The sequence below is a fragment of the Anastrepha obliqua genome, chromosome 3 (genome assembly GCF_027943255.1).
Source record: "Anastrepha obliqua isolate idAnaObli1 chromosome 3, idAnaObli1_1.0, whole genome shotgun sequence".
NCBI classification, from domain to species: domain Eukaryota; kingdom Metazoa; phylum Arthropoda; class Insecta; order Diptera; family Tephritidae; genus Anastrepha; species Anastrepha obliqua.
Genome location: NC_072894.1, coordinates 22,851,933 through 22,878,968, shown reverse-complemented (window position 1 = coordinate 22,878,968; position 27,036 = coordinate 22,851,933). Strand labels below are relative to the sequence as shown.

Here is a 27,036-nt window from a genome sequence, read left to right as displayed (position 1 = left end):
ATTATTCAGAAGTCATTGCGCTCCCACTTTACTGATATATTTTGGATCATTGCCTGGTGCAGGGATAATGTACATTTGTAATGTATTCACAAACAGATATTGATGTAAAACCTTTTCAATCAGCCGCATCAGAGCAACTTCTTGAAGGAAAAACATGTCCGTACCATAATAAATAATCCGCCATGTTCAAGTGTTTTCCTTATGTATCGTGTTATTACGCGTTAGATGGACTTTCACAATACCCGTGACCATTTTCCGCCATGAAGAACAATTTTGATCTCATCACTGCGTAAAATATTCCTCCATTCTCCTTAGAATTATTATTCTGGCCTTATAAATCGCTTAGCGCAACAAAATTTAAAACGTTGTTATATTAAGCCCACCTACCGTTATTCGAACATTGTTGCTTTTAACTATTAGTGTTGGTAAATAAAAGGTAAAATTTAAAAGCCGTCTATAAAATAAAACTCAATGATGGATAAAATTTTCTTCGGCAATTGCAATTATTTTGCTCGAAACTGTAAATTAAATAGTTTTGCAGGCTTAGGTTTCCCAAAGCGAAATCTCTCCAACTTCACTAAAACTCTTTGCAGCACTGGTCGGGAATGCGTACAAAAAACTGTCAAAATATCGTTATTTGTGTCACAGCTAATCTATAGATTAGTGTCGCCTAAAATCCTTCGATATTGGATCAAGTCCGATGAATGTAAAAAAAAAATCGAATTCCTCTAAGGCAGAGTTTACATAAATAGTTGTGGATGTTGTCTGCAGTGCGCCAGCTCAATTAATAAATTTTGGCTTTGCGTATTCGCAACTCCACATTTCCATAAATGTGTACACATCATGATTCAATAATTTATCATTGAATCATGCGTATACATAACAACCTGGTTAATGAATTTAGCATGAATTCTGACACCCGATGGCATAGAAGTCGGTTTGCTTCATTGATTTGTGACAGTGTATCAAGACTGATAGAATACAAGATTGCACCCATTAGATATGCGTGTTATCACACTGGCGAAGTTGCGTGTAGAAATGTAAAAACTTAAATAAAAATTCAAGAAGAAGAAATTTGCCACAAATTTGACGTACACATATAGTGATTCTGTCAAATTCACTGAGAACGGAATAGCGGTGCGAGATGCGCGCCACTTCTGTATTCTGTATATCGTGGGTATATGTTTATATTGATATTTTGCATATGGAAAAATAACACAATTTTTCAAAACCTTTGTTCGGTACGCTTTGAAAACAACTGAAATTTGTGGTTTTAATAAAGTGTGAATATTTTCTTAAGACTTCTTAGAATTATTTACAAGCTGTATTTATGAACCGTGGTTCCAAGTCAATTGGTATCATTATTCTGAATATAAATCTAATCCAATATTTTGTATAAAGACTTTCTACATTGCTGTTTTAAAAAACCATCTACTTTTTCATCGCCATGTTCCTAAATGTCATCGATAAATGTGGTAAAAGTATCGATATTTCTCTGTGCATTGTAATAATTTTCATTTCTAGATAAATTGCCTTGTCAGCTAAACGGGACAAAATTGTCTGATGCAATAAGCGACTACTATTTTGCTAAAAAAGTAATTTCAAGTAAAATTCGTTGTAAACCTTGATAAAAGCAAATATTAATTTAATTTAAGAACTAGTTATGGACGCTGAAGACGTAAGTTATATGTTATTTTGAAGCAAAAAACGGTGATAGTGGTTTAATAGTGAAACGTGTAAGTTTGTATCACTATCACACATTTTTGTTGTTTTGAGGTTATGTGTATTCCCGGATTTATTTTTGATTGCAAAAATGTATATTAAAACAGGGGTTCGATCCAACATTATTGAAGAAAAAGAAGAAGAAGAAGACCTTCGACCTTGACGCTGCACTTGGTCTTGATGATGGCAGCAAAAAAGAGGAACCTAAGGAGGAAGCTCCAATGGATACCGGGGCTGCTGATTTAGACGACAACTTGGATTTAGAAAGTTTCGGCAAGAAGAAAAAAAAAAAGAAGAAGCCTTTCAATTTAGATGAGCTTGAAGGTGCATTGCCATCAGCTAAGGAAGATGAAGAGGAGGGAAACATTGCTGTGCAGGAGGAACCTGAAGAAGATGACATCAATTTAGATATGGACTTTTCAATGGCCAAAAAGAAAAAGAGGGGTAAAAAGAAGGATTTGGATGAGCTCTTTGCAGACAAAGGAGAAGAAGACAAAAGCGAGGACAAAGAGAATGGTAAGTTTTTCAACATATTGCTAAGCTTATGTCTAGAAACGCAGTAACATTTCTTTTGCAGTCGGCGATAACAGTTCATCTTGGGCCGGATCCGATCGTGATTACACATATGACGAGTTATTGAAACGTGTTTTCGAAATCATTCTCGATAAAAATCCTGATATGGCAGCAGGACGTAAGCCGAAATTTGTTATGAGACCTCCTCAAGTATTGCGCGTCGGCACTAAGAAAACTTCATTTGCTAATTTTATGGATATAGCGAAAACATTGCATCGGCTACCAAAACATTTATTGGACTTTTTGTTAGCTGAATTAGGTACGAGTGGTTCAATGGACGGAAACCAGCAACTTATTATTAAAGGTCGTTTTCAACCTAAACAAATTGAAAATGTACTGCGTCGTTATATCAAAGAGTACGTGACCTGCCACACCTGCCGCTCCCCCGAAACTATTCTGCAAAAGGATACCCGATTGTTTTTCCTACAGTGTGAATCTTGTGGATCCAGATGTTCCGTAGCAAGTATTAAATCTGGTTTCCAAGCCGTTACTGGAAAACGAGCTGCGATTCGTGCGAAAACATCATAAGATATTTTATTTTTACGAGACTAGGATTTTTATCGTTCTTTTTCTAACGGAGAAATATTTAGATGTAAAAGTTCAATATATGACAAAGAACAAAGAAAAAATGGAGCACGTTCTAATAGGCGTGTATTAATATTTTTTATTTAAATTTTAAACACAAACCATTAAATAAAAAAAATAGAAAACCGATCGTTAAAATAAATCATTAAAACAATATTATTAACAATACACAATTACGATTTTTATTTTGCTGGTTGATTGTGTTGGTATTTGTTCATATACCACTCAATAAGCTCATCTTTAAAAGATAATTCCATACTTCTATCAGAACCTTCATCCAAATCCCAACTAAATCCAAAAATACTTATTTGATCTCGAAATAAGTTTGGCCTGCCAAATATAAATATTTTATTGCCAACGGAAATACGAGATGGGTCCAGCTGCTTGCCAGTTGCATCCAGTATTCTTTGTAGTGCATCTAAAATATATTTTCCTTGCTTGCCTGCTATTCTTGCAGACACTTCATTTTTCAAGCGTTGAATTTCGTTAATATCTTCTTGTTTTTTTCGAAAAATTAGCGGCAGAACTGAGGTGCAATCGTCGATTTCAAATTTATATTGCCCGTTTTTACAGCCAAGCATTATTTTACCAACAACACGTGCATGCAATATCATTGTACGAAATATCAACGCACCATCAAAAGCCTCATAAACAGCGGGTGAAGATGTTGCCTTACAACGCAGAACTTCGGACAACAGCAGCGGTATACACTCCAGAGGTTTGTTTTCACTTTTCGATGTTCTTAAACTACATTTGGTAGAAAATTGTTCTTCCAGGCTTGCACTTCTACTTGCTCCTGCCATTCGAATATATTAGTATAATAACTTAGTATTTCATATTCAATTTAGGCGGGTTTCCTTTGATTTAATCTGATGATTACCCAACGAACAATTCAAATGTAATACGGAAGTCAGCTAATATAATTTAATGCCCTTGTAATTTTGTTGTAGACAATTTTTAGAACAAGTATTTATTCATGCAATAAATTCACTTATTCATGCAATAAAGATATCTGAAGCCTCCCTTTTTTATAAGTAATTATTCGTGTGATTTCACAATATGTTTTAATCTATTTATGCATATATATACTTTGCGTCTGGCAATACCGTCTCAGTTCGCATCGTCTATTTCATTCGTGTTTGTCAAAAAAATGGAAACTGTAATCCCAAGTCGACAAATGTAATAAACATTTACTGGAAAAAGAGAAAACGAGAAGATTTAAAAGAATTTCGAGAATTTAATTGAATTACTTAAAAAGTCAAATAAATAGTAAGTCGCGGGGAACACCGTGGTTAGATTCTCAACAATAAACTCTCTTTGAAAGTAAGATTCGTCGAGGGGCAGCCGAGTCATTTTGACGTCGACATATCTGTGCAATCGGGCGCTTTTCTTTGTTTATACTCTTGGAATTGTGAAATTGCAACTTGTTCTCTATTTTACATATCGACAAAGTCTTTGAAATTGAACGATCAAATAGAAGTTCAGTAAATTTTATCAGTTTGCTATGTCTGGTGGAGCTTTAATTACATTAAAAGAAGATGCAAACGACGCTGGTGGTAGTGCCAATGGTGGGGGTGGCAATTCCAACATAGCAAGCAATCAACCAACCTCCGGATCCGGAAATGCAAGTGCCGCTCCGAATCATAATGCAAATGGTAGTAATGGCGGCCCCCCTGAAGGTACACGGCAAAACAGTTTGCAACGTATCCAGCTTCGCAAACAAAAGGTTTTCAACTTGCCTGTTCCCCAGAAATTGGCGAAATTATCCATGTACTCCGCGTGCCAGAGCGAAGGCTGCCGTTGCACTGGATGGAAGACTCCTCAGGAAAATCGGCACCGTGATGTAGAATCTTCATCATATTGTCCCGAATTCACCGAGGAATGTCGCAGCTGTAGACATACATTACAAAACCATATTGCTCACCTTGATGGAATATCTGGATCACAAATGAACGAACTTCTGGGTGCCATTATAGATATGGAAAATTTGTTCATGTCAATGCAGCGTGTCGAAGATGAGGATACGAAAAAAGTGTATCTGTACTTATTTCGCCTTCTGCGCCAATGTGTGCTAACTCGTCAGCAAGCTGTCATTCGTGGACCATTGGGTGATCCACCATTCGAGTCGCCATGTATTGCTAAAGCAGTTTCCTCATTCGTCTTTTACAAGTACAATCATTTAAGCCAGACTGAGTTGCAGACGATGACCGAGGTGGCAAAAACATTTCTAAATTTTTTAAATCATTACAACTTTGAACCGCCGTCTATGCGTCGCACTGGGCTCACGCATGAAGATGTCTCAACGTATAAAATTAATTATACTCGATGGTTAGTGTTTTGTCACGTACCCGCCTTCTGTAATTCTTTGCGACATTTCGAGACGTCGCTTGTATTTGGACGAACTTTACTTCGTACCATTTTTAAGTATATGGCAGAGCAGCTAAGAAATAAGTGCTCTTCGGAACGAGATCGTTTCCCAGCTGATAAACGGTCCATTATAACACAAATGCCAAAATTCTTGGATGCACTCAAATCCGAACTATTGAAAGATGACTCGCCAATTTGGGACCAGGGATTTCGACCATCCACGGCATTTATTATACAACAACGTAAACGTCAGCAAGAAGCAATTACAGGAGTTGCAGCAGGTAGTAAACGAACTGGAACTGGAGAGCCTGCTCATAAAAGAGCGAAAAAGGAAAGCATTGATCGGGCCAATGGGTAAGTTCCAGTCAGGTTGTTGGTAACATAAAACTTTAATATTGAAGTCATATTCGATGTATGGTCTGTAGTTTGCAATGATCGAACAATTTTTATTTATTTAGGGGAAAAATCGCAAAAACAAGAAAATTAGAAGGTATGTGGGTAATTTGTATATTGCAGAAAATTTCAAATTTTAGATAGACTTTTGGCTTACATAATGTTTACTACAGGGTGGCTCATTTAGCGCTTGGAATTTAATTTAATTCGGCTATAAACAAAAAGTGTACGAGTATGAATATTACAATAATTTTTTTATTGAAAAGAGTAAAGTTTTTCATTAAACATGGAGCAAAATTTGATTCAAATGGCTTCCACGTATAGCTTTACCTCTCTTATTCTTTTTTTTTAGTTTTTAGTGTAATTAAGCGAGTTTCAGCAATAATCACGCTAATGTGAAGTTTTATTAAATGTTTCAACTCTTGAGTAATCTCTGCTTGGTCGGTGTAATATTTATGTTCAACGTGTTATGTTAGAAAAAATTCTAATTTTTCATAACTTTGTTTAAACGAAATTCGACCCACTTAGTATTTAAACTGTTAAAGTAAAAAAATCAATCGTTCAAATTACAAACGCTACAAAACACCCTGTAGCTATTTCACAACGATCACAACTGAACCAATTTTGTATACCAATTAAGAATATACAAATAATAAAAATAAACAATTTGTAGCTTTAAATAAAGTGTAATTAACAATGAGTGCTTAAGTGAATGCCGCGATTGTGTTTTCTTTATGTATTAGGGTGGACTGAGCTTGGAGCGCGAACAAAGCTCATTCATACAAGGTGATATCAGCATAGTAGTTGAATTGCTTTTTTCTTCGAACGTTTGCACTCGTCCGTGAAGTGAGTTGATGTGCGTAATACCGAAAGCAGAATGAAATTGATGCTTGTTGAAAACTCCAAAGATGGCGTTACTTCGAAATTAACGAGTTGAATTTCCCACTCAATTGGCGTGAAAATACGATGTGTAAAGCTCTGGCTTGTTATCGTCATAAAGCTTCAAGTAGTAGTATGAAAAAAATTCAACACTTCGTGTGACTTCGCTTATTTTGTACACGGAAAAAATTTTATTTGGCATGAAGTCGACTAATTTATGTATGGTACCGGCACAAAATTCTAGCTAAGCATGACGAATAGCATCTGAAGCTCACTGCTTTATTGCTTTCCATTGGAATATATAAATTTTCCCAGCGAAAGTATCCCAAAGACGCTCAACGGAGTTACAATCGTGTTACTGCATAATAAATCAAAGAAATGTAATTCGTTTAAAACTGCGTTCATAATAAGCAATCAGGGGCATGACAGGGCATCTTCCAACAAATCTACATCATTTTTAGAGCCTATTCCTATTGTAATAAAACAAATAGATGTCGCATCATTGGAAAAAGCTCTTCATACCATTATTGTGCTGCCACCGAAATTAAGCTTCGATCGTACAACTTGGTGATTCCTTAAATCATGCCAACAGCAGCTGTAGCAGTTCGGCCCGTCTAAATACTTTTTCTTTTTTCGTCCGACAAATTATATTTTGCCACTTATGGGTGCAGGACATGTGCGTACGTGCAGTACGTGCAAACTCTAACCATTTTAGTTTATGAAGCTCAGTCAAACTTGGCTTTGTTTTAGTTTGGTTTATTTGATGGACGGTGCAGCGTTTAAAAGCTCATTTCCGGTACTCATCGCAAATTTGACTTTCTGCCCAAAGTAAGTTTGTAGTTGGTTGCAGTTCACGCCATATATGTTTTTTTTTTTTTTTGTTTTTTAAATTTCCTCTCACTTTGAAGCTTATTTTTTTTCAGAATCGCAATTATTTCTTTATCGGTCTCAATAATCTTTAGCTATGGCTACGGCAACAGTATCAAGAAGATAATAAAGTAACCTATGGATACATCGAATTAGTTGGCTTACCTCAAAAAAAAAAACTTAAAACTCATTTATTTTATTAATTTTCACTAAAACAAATTAGTTTCAACATTTCCAAAGCTCTAAAGCGTTCTTATAAGCGTTTATAAATACATAAATACATTTCCCCATATAAAGAATGCTCGATTGAGTTTTGTATGAAAGACAAAGCTCCCGCAAAAAAATTGCACTTTTTTATACAAAAATTCATTGGGTTATAAAAATTGTGATTAAAAGTTTGAAAATATGCTGAATTGTTTTTTTTTATGTTCCTCTTTACTTGAGGAAACGTAATTTTAAACTACCAACTGAGACTCGTTGACAATAAAAGTGAAAACCTGGGCTTATCCTTTAAGGAATATCGTATTTATATGGGTACATGGGCTTGTAGTTTGGGAGAGTATTTAATATAGTTTACTAAATAAATTTGAAATGAAAGAAACCATATAATACCCAGTAATCGTACGATTTTTTTTATTTATTTCTTAATATTTGTATGCTAGAATATGTATTATTTTTTCTGACTTTATTTCAGTGATTCTCACTTTGAGGATCTTTCTGACGAGACAGTTGTGCGTGCTATGAAAGCTATTTCCGAATCAAAAGCGATCAATAAAGCGGAAATCCTATTTCCGGTAAACGTATCCCGCGACGAGAACGTAAAAGCAGAAGAACAGCAGCGTGCCATCGAGTTCCATGTGGTCGGCAATTCGCTAACAAAGCAAGTGGATAAGCAAACAATTTTTTGGCTTATTGGCCTGCAAGCAGTATTTGCATATCAACTGCCTGAAATGCCGCGCGAATACATAAGCCAGTTGGTTTTTGACACTAAACATAAAACACTGGCACTTATAAAAGAGAATCAACCAATTGGTGGTATTTGCTTTCGCCCCTTTCCCAGTCAGGGCTTCACCGAGATAGTGTTTTGCGCCGTCACCATGTCCGAACAAGTTAAAGGCTATGGTACACACTTGATGAATCACCTAAAGGATTACAGCATTAAACATGGCATTCGACATTTGCTAACTTACGCTGACTGTGATGCCATCGGTTATTTTAAGAAACAAGGATTCTCCAAGGATATAAAATTAGCGCGTCCTGTGTATGCTGGTTTTATTAAAGAGTATGATGGTGCTACACTAATGCATTGCGAATTGCATCCAAGCATCGTGAATACGCAATTTATTTCAGGTAATTCCGGCTAGTTTCAGTTCAACATTTAGAATTAATTTTTTCCTTTTTTTCGTTAAGTGATACGCAAGCAAAGCGAAATTTTGAAAGAATTAATCGCACAGCGCCACAATGAGGTACAGAAAGTGCGCCCTGGCTTGACATGTTTTAAAGAGGGGCTACGCTCCATACCCATTGAATCGATACCAGGATTGCGAGAGATTGGTTGGAAGCCGCAAATGCGTGCACAGCGTACAGCACGTCCACTTGAAGAATCTACCGACCCTGAAAAATTGGCCGCGTCGTTCTCTGCCGTTCTGCAATCGGTGCGTCAGCATCAAGCAGCTTGGCCATTCTTACGCCCAGTAACCACCGCTGAAGTACCCGACTATTATGATCACATAAAATATCCAATGGATTTAAAGACGATGGGCGAACGCCTTAAACAAGGCTACTATGTGACACGACGCCTCTTTATGGCCGACATGGCGCGCATTTTTTCAAATTGCCGCTTTTATAATTCGCCAGAAACTGAATATTATCGCTGCGCTAATTCATTAGAACGTTATTTTCAGACCAAGATGCGGGAGTTGGGGCTATGGGACAAATGATGTTGCGCCCTCAATGCCGCCGTCGATATGCTTAGCGAGCACGAGCACGATGCCGATGAGCATAGTGCAAGCAATCCGGCAGCAACAACTACAGATAATATGAATATGCAGCAGATGGAAACTAGTGGTAGTGGCTGCAGCGATGGTAGCACTAAAACCATGCTAGCTGTTAACTTGGGCGTAATATCCGCTTTGCCAGAAGATATATTTAAAAATTAGTTCGGTCCTAAAAAAAGCGCTCATATGTTGATGTATGTAAAATTACCTAAAAATATGTAAATAAACCGCTAATTAGATAACACATCAAATAAATATTTAGCCTTAATTTTTCAAACATAAAAATAAAAAAAATTCTAAATGTTATACATTTGCGGAAGGCAAACTCTAATGCTTCGTTTGGAGTAAAACAAATAAATTATTAATGCATACATATTTATGTAAATACATACATACATCATAACCATGTTCGAATAAAATAGATGTTATAATAATAAAACTTTCAACATTTATGTTTTTCTTCAACGAAGGAAAATATATTCTGATTTGCAATTTCCATTGATGCATACAGTAATTGTGATTAATGTAATCAGTAGTTATTTTCTGTAATAGACATTTTGTTTTCTCGTTTCACTAGTGTATACAATAATACTTCACATACATACATACATATGCACATATTATGTATTAGCAAAAAGGCGTCCAACAAAATTAGTTCGAAGCGTTCATCAATTTTATACTCTTCCGAACGTATAACCGCACCGTTATACTAAACAACACGTACAATGTACGAAAAGTTCCATACTTGCTGGAATCAACAAAGCAGCAATTAAATAACTGCAGGAGTGTTTGTTTTTGTTTTCGCTTTTGTTTTTCTCCTCTCCGTTGATGTATTTGTATCACATAATATAATAGTTTGAAACATCAGATCATAGATGTACATAAATAATATAATAGTTTGTTTCATATGCACACATACATGTCTATACTAGCGGTTTTGGTTTTTCATTATTTATAATCATTTAATGCGATCTAAAATCCAATTTGTATTGATATTTTTATTTGCAAAAGAGACCACTTCTTGCATTTTTCGCATTTTTGCAAATGGGATCTGATTTTTATAATTTCTTGTATTAATTAGACATCGAGAATATTAAAAAAAAATCATTTTGTAATATTAATATAATGAGCGTTATTAAGTTTTAATGCACGCATGTATGCAATTTTCTTACATACTGATATACATATATATGTATAAGTACCATTATTTGAGCAAGCATCAACATGACGGTATGGAGATAGTTCAGTGATCTCTTTTTCAATGTTCCAAATTCTAATTTTGCAAAATATATAAGAAAGTATTTTCTTGTTTTTGTTGTTTTTTAAGAGCTAGTGTGTATACTATGTTCACAAAGTTTATGATTTTAGAATACATATATACGTATTTTATTAACCTTACACCGCCTATGCTAAATACAGCGCACCTACAAAAGGTATGTACCTCAGGGAAAAAAGTATATAAAAGTGCATTTTTATTTCAACCCATACTGTCTTTATAACGGTATACATTTTTCAGGTATGCATTTTAGTTTTGTTTAATTTTCTAATTAATTTCCATATGCTAAATTCTTCTTTAATCTTCTTCCTGTGTCATCCGTACTGGTCTCATCAATTTGTTACCATACCCATGTTTTGCTCAGGAAATATGTATGTATATGCGCAATCAGAGATTAGTGTGCATCGGACCGTACCACCTTACAGGAAAACAAAAGTTCATCGTATAACCCTGAGTATAATCAATTTTTGTAAGGTGATTTCGAAAAACAAAAAAAAAGTCGGCCCGAACTGGAGGTTGCTTTCTACATTTTTCGTCAGATTTTTTCAGGACGGTCGCAAGTTCTAAGCGAGTTATGTAATAACAGGTGGCGAAAATTAATCAATTATGGAAAGATTTATAATACAGTGCACTCGCGGTAACTCGAATAGCCGCTAAGTCGAACGACGTGCTAACTCGAACACATTTTTTCCCCTATTGACTTCTTTGTAACTCGAACAATAAAACAAATTTATTTGTACACACATTCTTTTCAAACATGTACATTTTGTACATAGATACATATGTAATAGTATATGTAAATATATAAATTATATGTATACTAGTGTCTTGTCCATATGAATATTTCGGCGTTAATATCACGTTAGTTTTCTGGGAACAACATCTTGCATTGACCAAATTGCTTTAAATTTGTCATTTGTGGTGTATCAGTGCACGTGAGTAATGGATCGTAAAAGGTTGAAGTGTTTAACATTAAAAGAGAGGGCTGAAGTCCTTAACAAAATTAAACGTGGACGTAGTGTTACTTCTCTAGCGAAGGAATATGGGGTAGCCAAGTCCACCATAAGTCTTATAAAAAAGAAAGATAAGGCAATTTATGGCTTGCACTAACGCTACCGGCAACCATAAGCTTAAACTTCTCGTTATTGACAAAGCAAGAAATCCTCGTGTTTTCAAAAATTTTAACTGTCCGGTGGAGTACAAAAATTCCAAATCAGCCTGGATGACTTCGGCGATTTTCAAAGACTGGTTTCATAATTCGTTCGTGCCGCAGATAAAATCCAGATTCATTAAAACAATTTTTTTAACCAAGTTAAATGACTTTAATATTTAGGTAAGAAAATATTTGAAAGATGGGGGACTACCTGAGAAGGCTCTTCTTCTAATTGATAATGCCCAATCACATCCCAACGAAATCGAATTAAAGTCCGAGGATGGTTTAATTTTAACTATGTTTATGCCGCCGAATGCGACACCATTGATCCAGCCAATGGACCAAAATGTAATTCGTATAACGAAACTATACTACAGAAATTTTCTACTGGCTTCCATTTTCAACAATCGATCGAAAAATCGATATCGATGACTGTTTTTTTAACATAGCACACTCAATTGATAAGTCGAACAAATTCGATAAATCGAACAGCGCCTGTTTTAATTAGTTCGAGTTATCGCGAGTGCACTGTATTTGCAAATATCGTCCTACGGTAATCATATTTGACACTTGTGAGCTAGACAGCTGCAGCATACAAACAGACAAGCAATGGAGCACGTAAGGGTCAAAATAAAGATTTCCGTCATTCAAAATAATTTTTTTTTTTAGTAAAAAGTTGAATGGTTAATATTGCGCCACCCGTTTAATTTTGCGCCACCCTTTATAAATATATATATTTTTAGTCTTGCCATAAATTCTGTGACAAATTAGAAACTTAGAAAGCAGATAATCACGTCCAGAAAAATGAATGTATCGACCAAGACTAATTAGAGATGATCTCCACATGACAACGCGCTTGAAGAAAATTAGACTCGACAGATGCAAGCTGCTTCTTCGGTGGCATGCGGTCAACGGCCATGAAAATATTATTTTCACAGATGAAAAATTGTTCACTGTTGAAGAAGTCTTTAATAAGCAAAATGTCAAAATCTACGCCAAAACTTCTAAAGATGAAAACAATGTTGTTCTAGGGAACAGCATGGCCACTATCCAGCCTCCGTAATGGTTTGGTGGAGAGTGTCTTGCAAAGACGTTACATCTCTTCATTTCTGCCAAAAAAGGAATTAAAACGAGGGAAAAAGTGTACCAGCAGGATGTCTTAAAAGGTTTAGTGAAACAGTTGAGCAGTAGTCCTCTCCTCAATGGAGAACGGTGGATCTTCCAGCAAGATTCCGCTTCAGCCCATAAGGCAAAAACCACCCAGCAGTGGTTAAAATCCAATATACCTGAGTTCATAGCCGCAGAAGATTGGCCGTCTGGAATCCATCCGTCCAGATCTGAATCCATTGGACTATAGTTTTTGATCAGAATTGGAGAACAATGGACTATCGAAGACCTCACATAGATTTGGAGAGTTTCAAACAATCTTTGGTTCGAGCAGGGACGTTAAACCGTGCGTGCTGCAATAGTTGAATGGCCTAATCGTTTGAAGTCTTGTGTGACCATGGTGACCATTTTGAATGAAAACTTCAAATAAATTTTTTTAATATTTACATGATTAAATAAAACTAGAGTCATTAAAAAAAGTATTATAATTTCATAGCTTTAACGGATTTAACTTGTAACAGAAATTTTGGCAGGACTGAGTATATAAATATAATTGAGGCGTACACCCTCTTTGGATGTTTGGCCGAGCTCCTCTTCCTACTTGAGGAGTGCATCTTTATGCTGTTCCACAAATGGAGGGACCTACAGTTTTAAGCTGACCACGAACGGCAAATGTTTTTTTATGAGGAGCTTTATACTCACGGAGGTATAGAGGGGCGGCCGCTATTCGAAACAACTTTATATCATTTTGCTATTTCATACACTTCTACTCGAATGCACTTCCGAATGATACTCACGCACCAACTCATGCGGCTACGACGGCCTAAACAATTTAAGTAGGTTGTTGTTGTTGTAGCAGCTTACTAAACCCTGTCTGTAGTAACTAAGGTATTTCTGGGAAATCAAGTCTCATTTACAAACAATATATCCAGAAGAAGAGTTCATCAAATCTCGACCGAAAATAAATTGACTAGGCATGAGTCCCGAGAACTTGTAACCAAATTAATGAATCACTATATAAGTGCACGTTTGTCATTAGCTGAAAAACTTAAATGTTGAGCCAAAGAGTTCCGAAACATTATTTTGACTGACGAAACAAATGTAATTTGAACGAGCCTGATGGCTATCAAAAGTATTGGCCCTTTGTACAAAAACTCCGCCAGCAACTAAACGAAATCATAGTGGCGGATTGCTAACGAATTGGGCAGCTTTTGGATATGCTGGAAAACCAAATGTGGGCATAGTATGAAATAATGCTCTTAAGGGGTTAGGGGTAGTCAGAGGCCCGAAAAAATGATGATTTTCACGAATTTTTTTTTGCTACTTAATTTATTTATTTAACAAAAATAAAAACATAGCATAAAAACATCATGTTTTAACTTGACTTCACCAAAATTTCAAAAAAAAAAATTAATAATTGCAAAAGTTATCGCTGTTTGTGTGAAGCCCGTTTCTCCAGAAGTCCCTTGCGGTGAACATCACAAGTCCTTGCAGATTCATCTAAAACCAATCGGACAGTAAAAATTAGTTTTATTAATAGATAATCTTGTGCCTGATCGAAGCTTTTTTTTTTTCAAAATCAACAAAATGGCGGCCTCAGAAAATTTTTTCCAGATTTTAGAAAAAAAAACCAACAGTTAATTGTTAAAAAAAAATCGAAATTTTTGAAAAAAAAAAATCCTTCGATCAGGCACAAGTTTTTTATGTTTTTCAAAAGCTGTATAAATTTTATTGAAATCTACGTAGCGGTTTTTAAGTTACAGTGTTCACCAGTGTTCAACGCATTTAAAGTTTTGCTATCGGCTCCGGAGCGGCCGAGCGCCCTTTGTTAATTGTTGAATAACTTGAAAAGTATTTGTCGGATTCACTTCAAATTTTTACACAATATTTCTAAAACATTATACTTTAAGAAAATGCAAAAAAAAAATCGATTTTTTGAAAATTCTGACTACCCCTAACCCCTTAAAAGTTTGCAGGGAACCTCAACGGAATTCCTAGCTCCTTCGGCACCAATTCACACACAAATAAGGAGTTCCTTGCATCCACAAAGACACCGGTATCAGGGTGATCAGCAATCGGCCTGTACCTAAACTCAGTTGAAGTCTTGTTGGGTATACTTTTCGGCAAAAGTGAAACTCAAAGAGGCTCTGTTCGTTGAGTGGAGCAAAGAATAAATCAATGGAGAACATATCGTATTTAAATTTTGAAAAACAAGAAATAAATGTTTCATTTAATAATAACACTCTACCGTTATGCACATATACCTATTTTCTCAGAGGAGAAAAGTTGCTTTGTTGTTTTGGTACTTCTCATTTTCACTTTTTTTTTTCTTCTCCCAGTAGATACTGCTAAATTAAATTTTACTGAAATATTTGAGATCCTACCTAGTAGATTTATTTCAAATAAAGTTGTTGCACAAATACTCATTTCCCTGAGATACACGCTGTTCAGTGGGATATTTCTTGATCGTTTGTTTAACAGATTTTTCTTTATTCAGTTTTAATTTTTTTTTACGATTCAATATTGTTTTTTACGACTCAATGTTTTTCTTTACAACAGATTAAGTTTAGTGTTTGAGTTGCTCTCTTCTACTTGTTTTACATCTTTCGAAAAAAAAACTATTAGTTACTAATATACACAGCGTAATCCCTAATTTTAATGGCTTTTGAGTTTTTTTTGTTGTTTTTTTTTTTTGTTTCTGCATTTCAATGCGCTTCAGCAAAGCGTAAATAAATGAAATCAACATCATAGGAAACAATATTTTTGCATAATTAGTGTAAAGTGTTAAATGCTTGGAGCGAATAATTTTCTGTTTATATATGCAATTTAGTGTTTGTAATTTTAGAATTAAGTATTTACTTGCAAAACTGTGCCAAGTATTGTTTCACATTCCCTGGAATGATTGTCTTGTGTACTCTCAACTGCGATTGTGGGGAAATCCTATTTTTTTGAGGATCAGTAAAATTGCAAGTAATGTAAAACTTTTAGAGATGAAATTCATAATAAAGGGTATTTCAAAAGAAGCGCCTAGATATTTTTTTAAAGTAAGACATGTACAAATTTATGAGTAGATTCTTTCAGGTTTCACTATTTTTATACAAAATACGGCTTTTAACAATTATATGTTAAAAATGACATCATTTAAATGTCCATCATGGGCACGTCTACAGGTAAAATCCGCCAAAAAGTCGACTCACGAATGCCTAATTGTTCCTAATGTTAGCTTGAAATCTAATGGAGAATATCTCTTGCCAACAAGTACTACTTTAAACTAAGTAGAAATTAGTAGTAAAGTCCTCTTTCGACGAACAAAACTAACACTTTATAAGGATCTCCTCAAGCCCGTCCTTACATATGGCATAGAAGCTTGGACGATGATAACATCTCTTGGAGTGTTTCAGAGAAAGATTCTGCGGAAGATTTTTAGACCTTTGTACTTTGGTGACGATGGAACAATGGGCTGTATGAGCTTTACAGCGACATAGCGTTTGTTAGGTCATGCCGTCCGAATTGATACAAACGTTTAGGCTGTGAAAGTACTTGATGCGGTACCAGCTGGTGATAGTAGAGGAAGAAGAAAGCCTCCTCTGTGTTTCCAACTGACGCCGGTTAGTACGAAAAAAAATGCCAATCAAGAAGAGAAAAAACGGTAAATTGATATTTGATCATTTTCGTAACTTGTTATGTATTTTATGGACATCCTGCTCTGAGTGGTCGACACTAATCAGTCAAAAGTCAGTTTGGAGTTTAGAAGTTCGATAATATTTCATATATATTTATGTATAATTGGCGCGTACACCCTTTTCTGGGTGTTTGGCCGGGCTCCTCCTCCTATTTGTGGCGTTCGTCTTGATGTTGTTCCACAAATAGAGGAACACAAGGAACTGTTCCACAAACAGTTTCAAGCCGACTCCGAACGGCAGATATTTTTATAAGGAGCTTTTTCATGGCAGAAATACACTCGGAAATTCGCCATTGCCTGCCGAGGGGCGACCACTATTAGAAAATGTTTTTCTTAATTTTGGTGTTTCCCCGAGATTCGAACCTACGTTCTCTCTATGAATTCCGAATGGTGTCACGCACCCACCAATTCGGCTACGGCTACACTCTTATAATTGGCGTATTTGAGTGTATTTTATGCGAAATACACTTAACTTCTACTCCACCGTTCGGTCACTCGAATTTGTGCCATGGATGAAGGAGATCGTGAACTAGCATAAGATGTGTGCTATAGACTGATGGGATGTATCATTCAACAACAATACTTGAAAATAAACCGAAAGTTGCAGAAATTATCTTTGTTCGCTTGCTTTCGGCCTTGTTTTCAACCTCCATCAATATCGGAATACAGGCCCAAATCGCAAACCGGCAGCACTTGGGGGCAAGAACAAAGGTGGCATATAAAGCATGTGTTTGTCATAAAAACAACACTATTAGCTATTGTACTGCCGCTGGGATCACCCGAGTGGAAGACTTTTATTTGAACTAAATGACAAAGTACAAAAAGTCTACCCTCGACCTGACGGGACTATCGTCAGACATAGAGAAAGGTAACATACTCAACTCCTTCACAAACTATCGTCCCGTGAATACCTTTATCGGAGTGCACAGCCAAAGACCACGAGTTGCCTCGCGAGACCTGCATAATACTGCCTCAATTTTTTTCTGGATACTATAGCAGATTCAACTTTTATTTATCGTCAAAAATCAGTGGGAGAAGGAATTGGCTTCACTTGGTGTTTTTAACTGGCGCCGGTTAGCACGAGAAAAATCGATTGGCGCGCTTTGTGAAACTCGGCCAAAATCGCGTAGGCGGTTATCGCGCCAATCAAAAAGGCAAAACGCTGGTATGCCAAAGAAAACTCCTACATTCACCTACCTCTTCACGTCACGCCTCCCTGCCTCCTGTAAAAAACTTATCTAACGGTCTTTTCACTTGGTCGAACCAATTTGGCATGGCATTTTTCTCGGACCAATACCTGACGTTTTCAATGGCAATACTTCACAATTTTACAGGCCTCATCAGGGGTTAATAACTTTGTTGGAAAGATTCAAAATACAAAAATATATAACAAAAATAAATAAACTGCATATATTAAAAAATAGTTACAATTTTAGTTCCGCTTAAAAAGGATGCACATACATACATACATACATATGTGTAGATAATTTGAGAAATTTGCTCGTGCTTTGCTTACTCATGGATTCTTGTTTTAGTAAGTTCGGCGTGGTGTTTAGTGATTAATCAAGTTCTTTTATAAATTGTTTGCCTTTTCTAAGAACAGTTAGTAAATGTTGATTGCGTTCTTATGTATTTATACATATGTATGCGTTCTTATGTATACGTACATATGATTAATATTTCCATGTGTAAAGAAGCACGTCAACTCAGCTTTTAATCATTTCTATGCAGTAGATAGGCTATACATACACACGGAGTAAATTAATTGCAAACAATTTCTTTTATTTATTAAATAGTTAGCTGCTTTCAATTTCGTGAACTATTTATTAAATATTGGAGTAGTACACACAACTATGCTATCTAAATTATATTACAAACAAAAAGAAAAAAAATAGCGACTACACACAGACATACATACTATGTAAATATAATTTGATGTACTTTTTATAATTTTTCACGAGTTTTTCACTTTTTAATTCTCTTGTTACTTCTTTACTTTGCGTTCTTTGTATTCATTCATATATGTATGTATAGTGTACTTGTACATATGCATACGCATACTCGTACATTTGTAAGCATGTATCAGAGTATAATTGCAGTAGTTGTTGTGCTACTGCTTTCTAAACAATTATATCCTGAATTTTATTTATTTTTTATTCAAATACATTTATAAATATACATATTAAATTTCAATAAATTCTCCCATGCATTTTGTTATAATAATTTATGTTAACTCTAAATTTCACATCACAAGTTGAAATTTTTCCAATATTAATTCTAATGTTAAGCTTTTGCATCACGTAACGTAATTATCAAATTTTTTAGTGTACAGCTTATGTATGCTGGCTATCGGTATGTATTAACATAGTAAATATACAGACACGTGAGGCATGTGCTTGATGGAGTAGTGTCGTGACTAGAAATTAAAAAATAAACAAAAGTCTTAACTAAAAAGAAAACTGTAAACACGGGTAAAAAGGCATTCATTGCAGTATCAAACTTGTAAATATCTGCTACACAAACCGAGCAATTCTCCAATACTCAGAATCCGTGTTCAAATTAGTGATCAAGAAAACTACTATTTTAGGTTTAATTACCAAATTTGTACGCATATTCGTAATACATAGTTCGAGTTGTAGGAATGTCGAAGCTTCGGCAAAAAATCTTTTTTACGAATGCATGGTTTTTTTGAAAAGCCATTTCCAAAGCAAAAATGCTCTAGAAGGTTAATTTTTCCTGCAGCGCGCCATTTCAAAATAAATGCAGCTCTTTTTTTAAACCCGAGTGCAGTACAATGGACTTAATTGTGTCTGATACTCAATTGTGTAGATACGTACTTTAGAAAAGCGTGCAAAAAACCAAAAAAAAATTGTAAAAAATATACGCGAGATATGGTAAATTTGGGGATATGTCCCACAACTTTAAAAATCGTGTAAAATGAAAAACTCCAAATATTTTCCCAAAAAACCGTCCAAAAGAAGTAATAATGAAATTCATATTACATAAATATTTATAAAACAAGAACAATTAAAATTAAAATTAATGTACCGTTTTATTTTATGGATTGAATAAAAAACGTATAAAAATTCAAATTGAAATTAGAAAAAAAAAATAAATTTCGCAACTATTCATCGCTGATACATAAATACTTCTAAAACAAAAAAAAATTACAAAAAAAATATATACACTGAAAATTCAATCCATATGTCCAAAACATTTAAAAATTCAAATTGAAAGTAGGCAAAAAATCAATTTCGCAACTATTCAACAGACTGCTGGATAACAACCGTGCGCGTTTATTACGCACTGAACCAAAAATGCTATCATCAGTGGATGGCATATGCCAGATATGTCCGGCCAATCTGTCAAGTTTTATTCAAATTATTGCTTCGTTTTTCGTTGTAGCAAAGTCTATTGTTAGCGACTGTTTTATGCTTTCCCGAGTTTTTTTTTATACAAGGTTGCACACAATTAATCACCCTATCGGAAAACTTACTTTTGCAAATGGCGTCGTACTTCAGTTATTTTTGACATTTGTGAACTAGACAGTTGCGGTATACAAACAGACAAGAAATGGAACGCGTAAAGATCATAATAAAAATTTCCACCACTGAAAATTATTTTTTTATTCAATAAAAAAAATGATGCAAAAACAAAATTGGATGATTAATTTTGTGCCATCGTGTACAATTTAGTTTAAATTAGATTTATGGGTTGGACAAGTCTAAGAAAATCTTAAAAAAGATTACAGTATTAAATTGTTCCCGCCGGTGACCGAATTTGTTGTTCTCAGCATCTGGCGGCTCTGTAACTCCAAGATTGTTTCATCACTCTGTGGTACATTGAGGCCTGTCCCATTGGACAGCTTATACTATTGGTGGTATATACGCAATTGCCTCATTGGGCGGTTTTCTGAGCGAAAAGGAGAGAAATAGTTTACATCTAACGCAGACATAGTCGGCAGCTCTCACTGAGCGATATACAATTACAGTTACAACAGCGCCGTCCGATGAAACAAACTTGGAGTTACAGAGTCGTCAGATGCAGAGCGGGAATGTGTTAAAATGGTGAGGCAGGCTAGATATTGTATGGATGGTAAGACGGAAAAATTTGTTTTGAGGTCACTCTTCCGCAAATTTTTTGAATTTATTGTTGAATCTTAAGAGGTCCGGAAGACGAAGAGTAAGACTCATCTAACACCCCTCTCGCTTTGGACTCAACCTGACGAAACAGCAAGTTTCCTGGGCCTACTATTAGATGAGCTAGACGAAGACGACCGGTGATATACATTACGCTGACAGGGCTTGTATTACTGCTACAACAATACCAACAACGAAGAATATGAACCTTATCCATACTCAGTACATCGCAATCCAACAGCCTAAGTCTGATTTTAGAAAATGCTACATTGTCCTCATTTTCAAGACAGGATATTGGCATATTGGGTCGCCAATGATTCCTATGGTAGCCATATGCTGACAACTGGCATATTACACCCACCAGTACTCTCAGGTCCTTCCTACTAAGTTTTAAGAGAAAGGTCGCTAATTTCCTATTTGGCTCCTTCACAAAGCACTTGGCTGGCTACTCTGCAGGAGTCCAACTCATAGCAACGCCTTCTATGGGCAGACCTCATGAAGTCGTCAATCCATAGTAGAATCGATGCAGAATTGGCGTTCAAAAAGGATTCAGGGCCTAGTGGTATGCTTGCAGAGCTTTCATTGGAGAGTTTGCCAGCCAACTCGTTTTCTGCAGTACCACAATGTCCATACACCCAAATAAGACAAACTTTGTTGTGTTTTGCAACACTATTCAGTTTTGTCTTACATTCACCGACTAATTTCGAAGAGCAGCGTGGGTTAGCAAGGGTTTTCAGTGTAGCTTGATTCTCATTACAAATTCCAATACTCCACCACTTTTTCTCAATTAGCCAGTGCGGTACATTCAAGATGGCATAGACTTCCGTTAAGAATACGGTAACTATCCGCCCTGTAGCGTAGGAGTACTTAGTGTCTTTGTCTAAGTCAATACAATACTTGTAGCCCAGTTGCACGCAAGGAATTATGTTCTGATTAGAAAAACATTTTTTGTTTTGCGATTCGTGCAAGAAAGAAAATGTCGTGTAAAAGAATTTGTTAGTGAACCGTTTTATTTCAAAATTGGGTAGAAAGATAGTGGGGTGTGTTGCTTTAAGGTTAACTTGTAAACACACTCAATTAGGACAGCCTCATCACAAATGCGAGCGAATAGTTCATCTGAACACTTAAGTGCGTCTCACTCAAGATTACTTGGTATGTATAGTAAATAAGCATGTGTGAGTAAAATCCTGAAAATTAATAAATAAAATGATGTACCCTACATATTTGTAGACTTTTGATGAGAAACTTATCTATACTTGGCACTTTCTTACTGTCACACACTAAATTGTTTGGGTTTCAGAAAATTTTAACTAAATACAGGGTGGGCCATATAGCGTTTGCTTTTTGAACCACCTATTTTTTTGAGAATGGTAACACAAATGACATGTCAAATGTGTTCATAATTTACTTAAAGGTTTGACATTTACAAAATGGGACGCTATACTCTTGAACAAAATTGGGAAATATTGAAAACCTATTTCCAAAGTGGTGAGTCTTCTTCTTCTTCCGCGGTTACAGTAAATGGCGAGCGTTACCGTGTCATGTTCAAGGAGGTTTTGTTTCCAAAATTGAAAATTGAAAAATTGGACGACATTTGGTTTCAACAGGACGGTGCAACTTGTCACACTGCCGAAGTTACACTCGAACTTTTGGCTACCGTTTTTGAATTCCGATATCAATTGGCTGCCTCGGAACTGTGTGTGTGTTTAAGTCCGTTGGACAATTTTTTGTGGGAGCCGTTAAGGACAAATGCTATGCGAACCATTCAGAGACGATTGATGCTTTAAAACACGAAATCGAAGTTGCCATTCATGAAATTGGAGCCCAAACAATCGAAAATGTGCTTAAAAATTGGGTTGATCGAATGGCCTACTGTAAAGCCAGTCGTGGCAGTCATTTGAACGATATTATTTTTCATTCATAAATGACAATGTTCAATCTTAAAAATAAAAAGAAAAGTTTGAAAAAATATTGATTATTTTTTTTTTGTATAGCCGATTCAAAAAGCAAATTTTACATGGCCCACCCTATACAATAATATACTGCAGAATCAGGGTAGAGTAAACTAATTCATGAAATCACTGAAATCAGGAATTTAAAAACCCTTTAATTTCTATAATTATTGAACAATCCGACGAGTTCAACTCACCACTTTAGCTTAGCGTTTATTGACTATAAAACAAGCATTGAATTCTTTGAATAGAAATTGTATTTGGATGGCGCTAAGTGCTGGAGGCGCCCCAGAAAAAAATAATGAACAATATTAAAGCGAGCTTTGAAGGATCAAGAAGCCGTGTTCTTCATTGTGGGCAACTAAGCGATCCCTTTGAATGTTACAGTGGTGTAAAAGAGGGTTGCGCTCTTTCAACTTTCTTATTCATAACGATGCTGGATTTTGTTTCTGAAGCGTCCGACCAACAACGACTTAGCATCCATTGGGGATTTAAGAGAAAACAAGTGATTTAGAATATGTGGAATATGTAGTAGTATTAACTCACAGGTAGCAGGCTATGCAACAGAATTTTAATGCCTTGACTGCGGAGCTAAGAAAATTTATCTGACCATAAACAACAATAAAAAAAAAAACAATGACAGCAAATGACAATAACAGCGATCCACCAAGCTGCGGTACCAAAAATATTGCATGTGTTTCTCAAATTAAATATTTGGGAAGCCTAATAACAAGTAATGGAGGCGCGTTGGATGATGTCGAGCACAGAATTCCAAAAGCTCATGCTGAATTGGCAGTTAGCCAGAATATGGAGATCTACCACGATTCACCAAAAAGCAAAAATCACAATATGCAACGCATGCGTTAAAACCACGTTATTATATGGATCAACCGCATGGTATACGTCTAACATCATTATTCGTGAATTACAATCATTTGTATGCCGATGTTTGAGGTGCATCCTGAAAATCTGGTGGCCACGATCAATAAGTCATGAGAGGCTGTGGTCAAAATGTCATTAGGTTAGATTAGCCAGATTGCTTGTCTAAGACAAGACACTCGATGACTCTCAGGCTCATTGTGATACCTGCATTTGATTTCCATTTCCTAACTAAGTTGCTTATGCCACTTATATCCTTTTAACAAGGTAACTAGTCTCTCCAGTGAGACATTTTGCGAATTTCCCAAGTCCTCAAAAAAATGATCACCAAGGCTCGACTTCTTTGAAGTGCAAAACATTCACGGAGAAGGAGTTGTACAGACTCAATTTCTTCTTCACCTTCACAACTGCTGCATTGGAAAGGCAGACGAACAAGGGGAAGGCCGAGAAACACATAGCGTCGTACTGTCAGCAATGAGATGAAAAAATCCTTCAGTGTGCTTAGATCTACAGCAAGAAATCGCACAAGCTGGAAGAATGATGTAAAAGCACTTGTCGCTTGATTTTTTTTTTTTGAGTAACTGAAGTTATTACCTAATTTTTCTTTTTGTGAACTGACAATATTTAAATTTATTTATAAATAAAAAGAAATAAATAATTAGCGCTTGCACTTCTGTTAGGTGTTTGGAAATTCGAACCTACGCACGCCCGAATAGTAGTCAACAACCCATACGGCTACGGCGGCGACCTATAAATAGTCATACTAATAATAATTTTCTCTTTGAAATATCATATCACATTCAATTCAAACGTTTTACAATTATTTTTGCCCAAAAAAGTCTTACATATATACTTTTTTGCCTTTTTTTCTTTTGAAATAATCCCTTACAACTTCATCTGTAAAATTTCGAAGGACAAGTATGTAAATAATCAAGCAACAATCGAGCTTGGCAGGCTGAGAGAGGCTGCAGGTGGATAAAACTGATGTTACCTGTCATGTCCGACCGACTGTCGCAGCTCCTCCTATCACTAAGCTGATGACGGGCCACTTTCTATGGGCAAAGCAGATAGAAAAGGTAGGCATCTCTGCCCAGCATGCGGAGAGGGAAAATGAGGCGGCGGATCACTTTCTGTGCGTCTGCCCAGCCTTCGCTCGAATCACCCTTAAGATCTTTGGCACTGATGTGTTGAGAAGCAACCACCTTGGCCACAAAATCTACTCAGATTTCTTCGGAGGTCAAGTAGATTTAAAGAAAATTAAAAAGGGAATCCGAGTGCAGTAAAATTGACTTAATTGTGTCTTAGTGATGTACTTGCTAGTCTGTCCGAAAAAAAAGGTAATTAATCACGAGTATTTTCTTCGTCCACCTGAAGGCTGTAACACCTTTTGACGCCGTTATAACATAGCTTTTCATCATGGTTTTGTTCATTGTACTCAGTACGCAAGGTATTAAGAGTTCACTTTACTCAACAGAGAGAATGAAAGAAATTTGGTCTTTACTCGATCGAGGAGTTCACTTAAGCCAAGGTTCATTCAACCCTGATTATATTGTATACATATGTATACCTATATATCGATAATATATATACATATATACAGGGTTGGCCATATTAAACTGACCCATTGAGTAACCCTATAACTTTTTACTGTAATTTGAAATCTAAGGTTTACGTCAACAAGCCAAAGACACTAGGCGCACTTAAGGCCAATATCCGACGGGAAAACGCCGAAAAACGGGCACATTACGCTATACGAGCTAAGGGCGACCACTTGCGCGATATCATATTCAAAAAGTGATGTTAACGAATCTCCTTGAACTAAATTAAATGTTTTTCACAATGAAACACAAAAAAATGTTTCTTTTTCCACATTTTTTTAATAATCACATGGGTCAGTTTAATATGGCCAACCCTGTACTATATACTTATTATTGGAGCTTACACCCTTTTTGGGTGTTTCCCCGAGCTACTCCTCCTATTTGTGGTGTTCATCTTGATTTTATTCCACAAATGGAGGGACTTTCAGTTTTAAGTCGACTTCAAGCGGCAAATGTTTTTTTATGAGAATCTTTTTTGTGCTATTGTATATTTAGTACACATAAAATATTAAATTCATTAACAACAAATAAAACAAAACTGCTAAATTCAAATAAGTCCACAAAACTCAAAAGTCCATAGATACGTAAATACATTACTTGTCTTAAAGGTGGTGACACTAGACCAACAACAATATTTTGTACGTTTGATTGTCATTGAAAAGTATTGGCAAAATAGAAAACAAAGAATGAATTCGCCTTGTTTCACTCTAGGCTGACAGTCACATGGACACGGCGAAAGAAAAAAAAATATATCAGCTGATTCGCCTTGACTGCAGCTGTCTAGTTCACAAGTGTCAGCTATGATTGACGTACGACGCCACTTGCAAAAATAATAAATCTTTCTATAGGGTGATTGATTTTACATCATTTTATACATATGTAACGTGACTTTTTAGCTATTATTGTATATTTTTAAACAGCTGGTTTAAACAGCTGACACACATTTCATGTTTTGTTTCACTGTCAAACATCTTCAGTTTGGTCTATAATTTAATCATGAATCGTCTTACAAACGAACAACGCCTGCAAATCATTGAATTTTATAATAAAAAAATGCGTGTTCTGTTAAGAAAGTTTATCGCGCGCTTCTTCCACTTTTTTATCAAAAAATTGTGTTCAGCGACGAAGCTCATTTTTGGATCAATACGTAAAGCAGAATTGTCGATTTTGAAGTGAAGATCAGCCAGAAGAATTGCAAGAGCTACTAATGTACCCAGAAAAGGTCACAGTTTGGTGCGGTTTATGGGCTGGAGGTATCATTGGACCGTACTTCTTCAAAGATGCTGCGAATCGTAACGTAAGTGTGAATGGTGAGCGCTACCGTGAAATGATATCCAACTTTTTTTTTGCCCAAAATGCAAGAGCTTGACTTGCATGACAAGTGGTTTCAGCAAGACGGTGTCACATGCCACACAGCACGCGTAACAATGGACTTGTTGAGAGGTGAGTTCGGTGAACATTTTATTTCACTTTCGGGACCTGTCAATTGGCCACCCAGATCGTGCGATATAACACCTTGAGATTATTTTTTGTGGGGCTATGTTAAAGGTCATGCCTATTCAGACAAGCCTGCTTCAATTAACGCATTGGAAGACAACAACAGTCGCGGTCAACATTTGCATGAAATAATCTTCAAACATTAAATTATATGGACTGTACTATCGATTTAATATAAATAAAAATTTTATGCATTTTTCTGAACTTTACGTGTGTTTTTTTGATAAACTTTCCTATAGCTCTTAAAAAATGACTCTTTATTTGCATGAACCAATGCATTCCTTGGTATACAAAAATGTTAATACTACAGAAAAAATGGCTGAGTTTTAATTGGAATTTTTTTAGAAAATTTTTAAGTGCTTCGAAACAT

General features: G+C 35.8%; 3 protein-coding genes across 3 annotated transcripts; 2 read left to right on the top strand and 1 right to left on the bottom strand.

Annotated features, from left to right (window-relative positions):
- Window positions 1-1,517: 1,517 nt before the first annotated feature.
- LOC129241692 (eukaryotic translation initiation factor 2 subunit 2) lies at window positions 1,518-3,053 on the top strand. Its single transcript, XM_054878160.1, has 3 exons — window positions 1,518-1,678; window positions 1,830-2,238; window positions 2,300-3,053. The coding sequence occupies exons 1-3, from the start codon at window positions 1,664-1,666 to the stop codon at window positions 2,821-2,823; spliced, it is 948 nt and encodes a 315-aa protein (XP_054734135.1). The 5' UTR covers window positions 1,518-1,663; the 3' UTR covers window positions 2,824-3,053.
- LOC129241693 (uncharacterized) lies at window positions 3,047-3,928 on the bottom strand. Its single transcript, XM_054878161.1, has one exon. The coding sequence runs from the start codon at window positions 3,681-3,683 to the stop codon at window positions 3,063-3,065; it is 621 nt and encodes a 206-aa protein (XP_054734136.1). The 5' UTR covers window positions 3,684-3,928; the 3' UTR covers window positions 3,047-3,062.
- A 77-nt stretch (window positions 3,929-4,005) lies between these two features.
- LOC129240885 (histone acetyltransferase KAT2B) lies at window positions 4,006-9,829 on the top strand. The gene is made up of 3 exons (XM_054876948.1): window positions 4,006-5,601; window positions 8,081-8,736; window positions 8,797-9,829. The coding sequence occupies exons 1-3, from the start codon at window positions 4,385-4,387 to the stop codon at window positions 9,324-9,326; spliced, it is 2,403 nt and encodes an 800-aa protein (XP_054732923.1). The 5' UTR covers window positions 4,006-4,384; the 3' UTR covers window positions 9,327-9,829.
- The last annotated feature ends 17,207 nt before the right edge of the window (window positions 9,830-27,036 follow it).

What these genes read in the sequence shown, in the direction of transcription:
- LOC129241692 (XM_054878160.1), top strand. An exon ending in AAGCGAGGACAAAGAGAATG is followed by an intron (nt 2,239 to 2,299) that starts GTAAGTTTTTCA and finishes TTTCTTTTGCAG; the next exon opens with TCGGCGATAACAGTTCATCT.
- LOC129241693 (XM_054878161.1), bottom strand. Translation starts at nt 3,683, where the DNA reads ATGGCAGGAGCAAGTAGAAGTGCAAGCCTGGAAGAACAATTTTCTACC.
- LOC129240885 (XM_054876948.1), top strand. Translation starts at nt 4,385, where the DNA reads ATGTCTGGTGGAGCTTTAATTACATTAAAAGAAGATGCAAACGACGCT. An exon ending in AGCATTGATCGGGCCAATGG is followed by an intron (nt 5,602 to 8,080) that starts GTAAGTTCCAGT and finishes ACTTTATTTCAG; the next exon opens with TGATTCTCACTTTGAGGATC. An exon ending in GAATACGCAATTTATTTCAG is followed by an intron (nt 8,737 to 8,796) that starts GTAATTCCGGCT and finishes TTTTTCGTTAAG; the next exon opens with TGATACGCAAGCAAAGCGAA.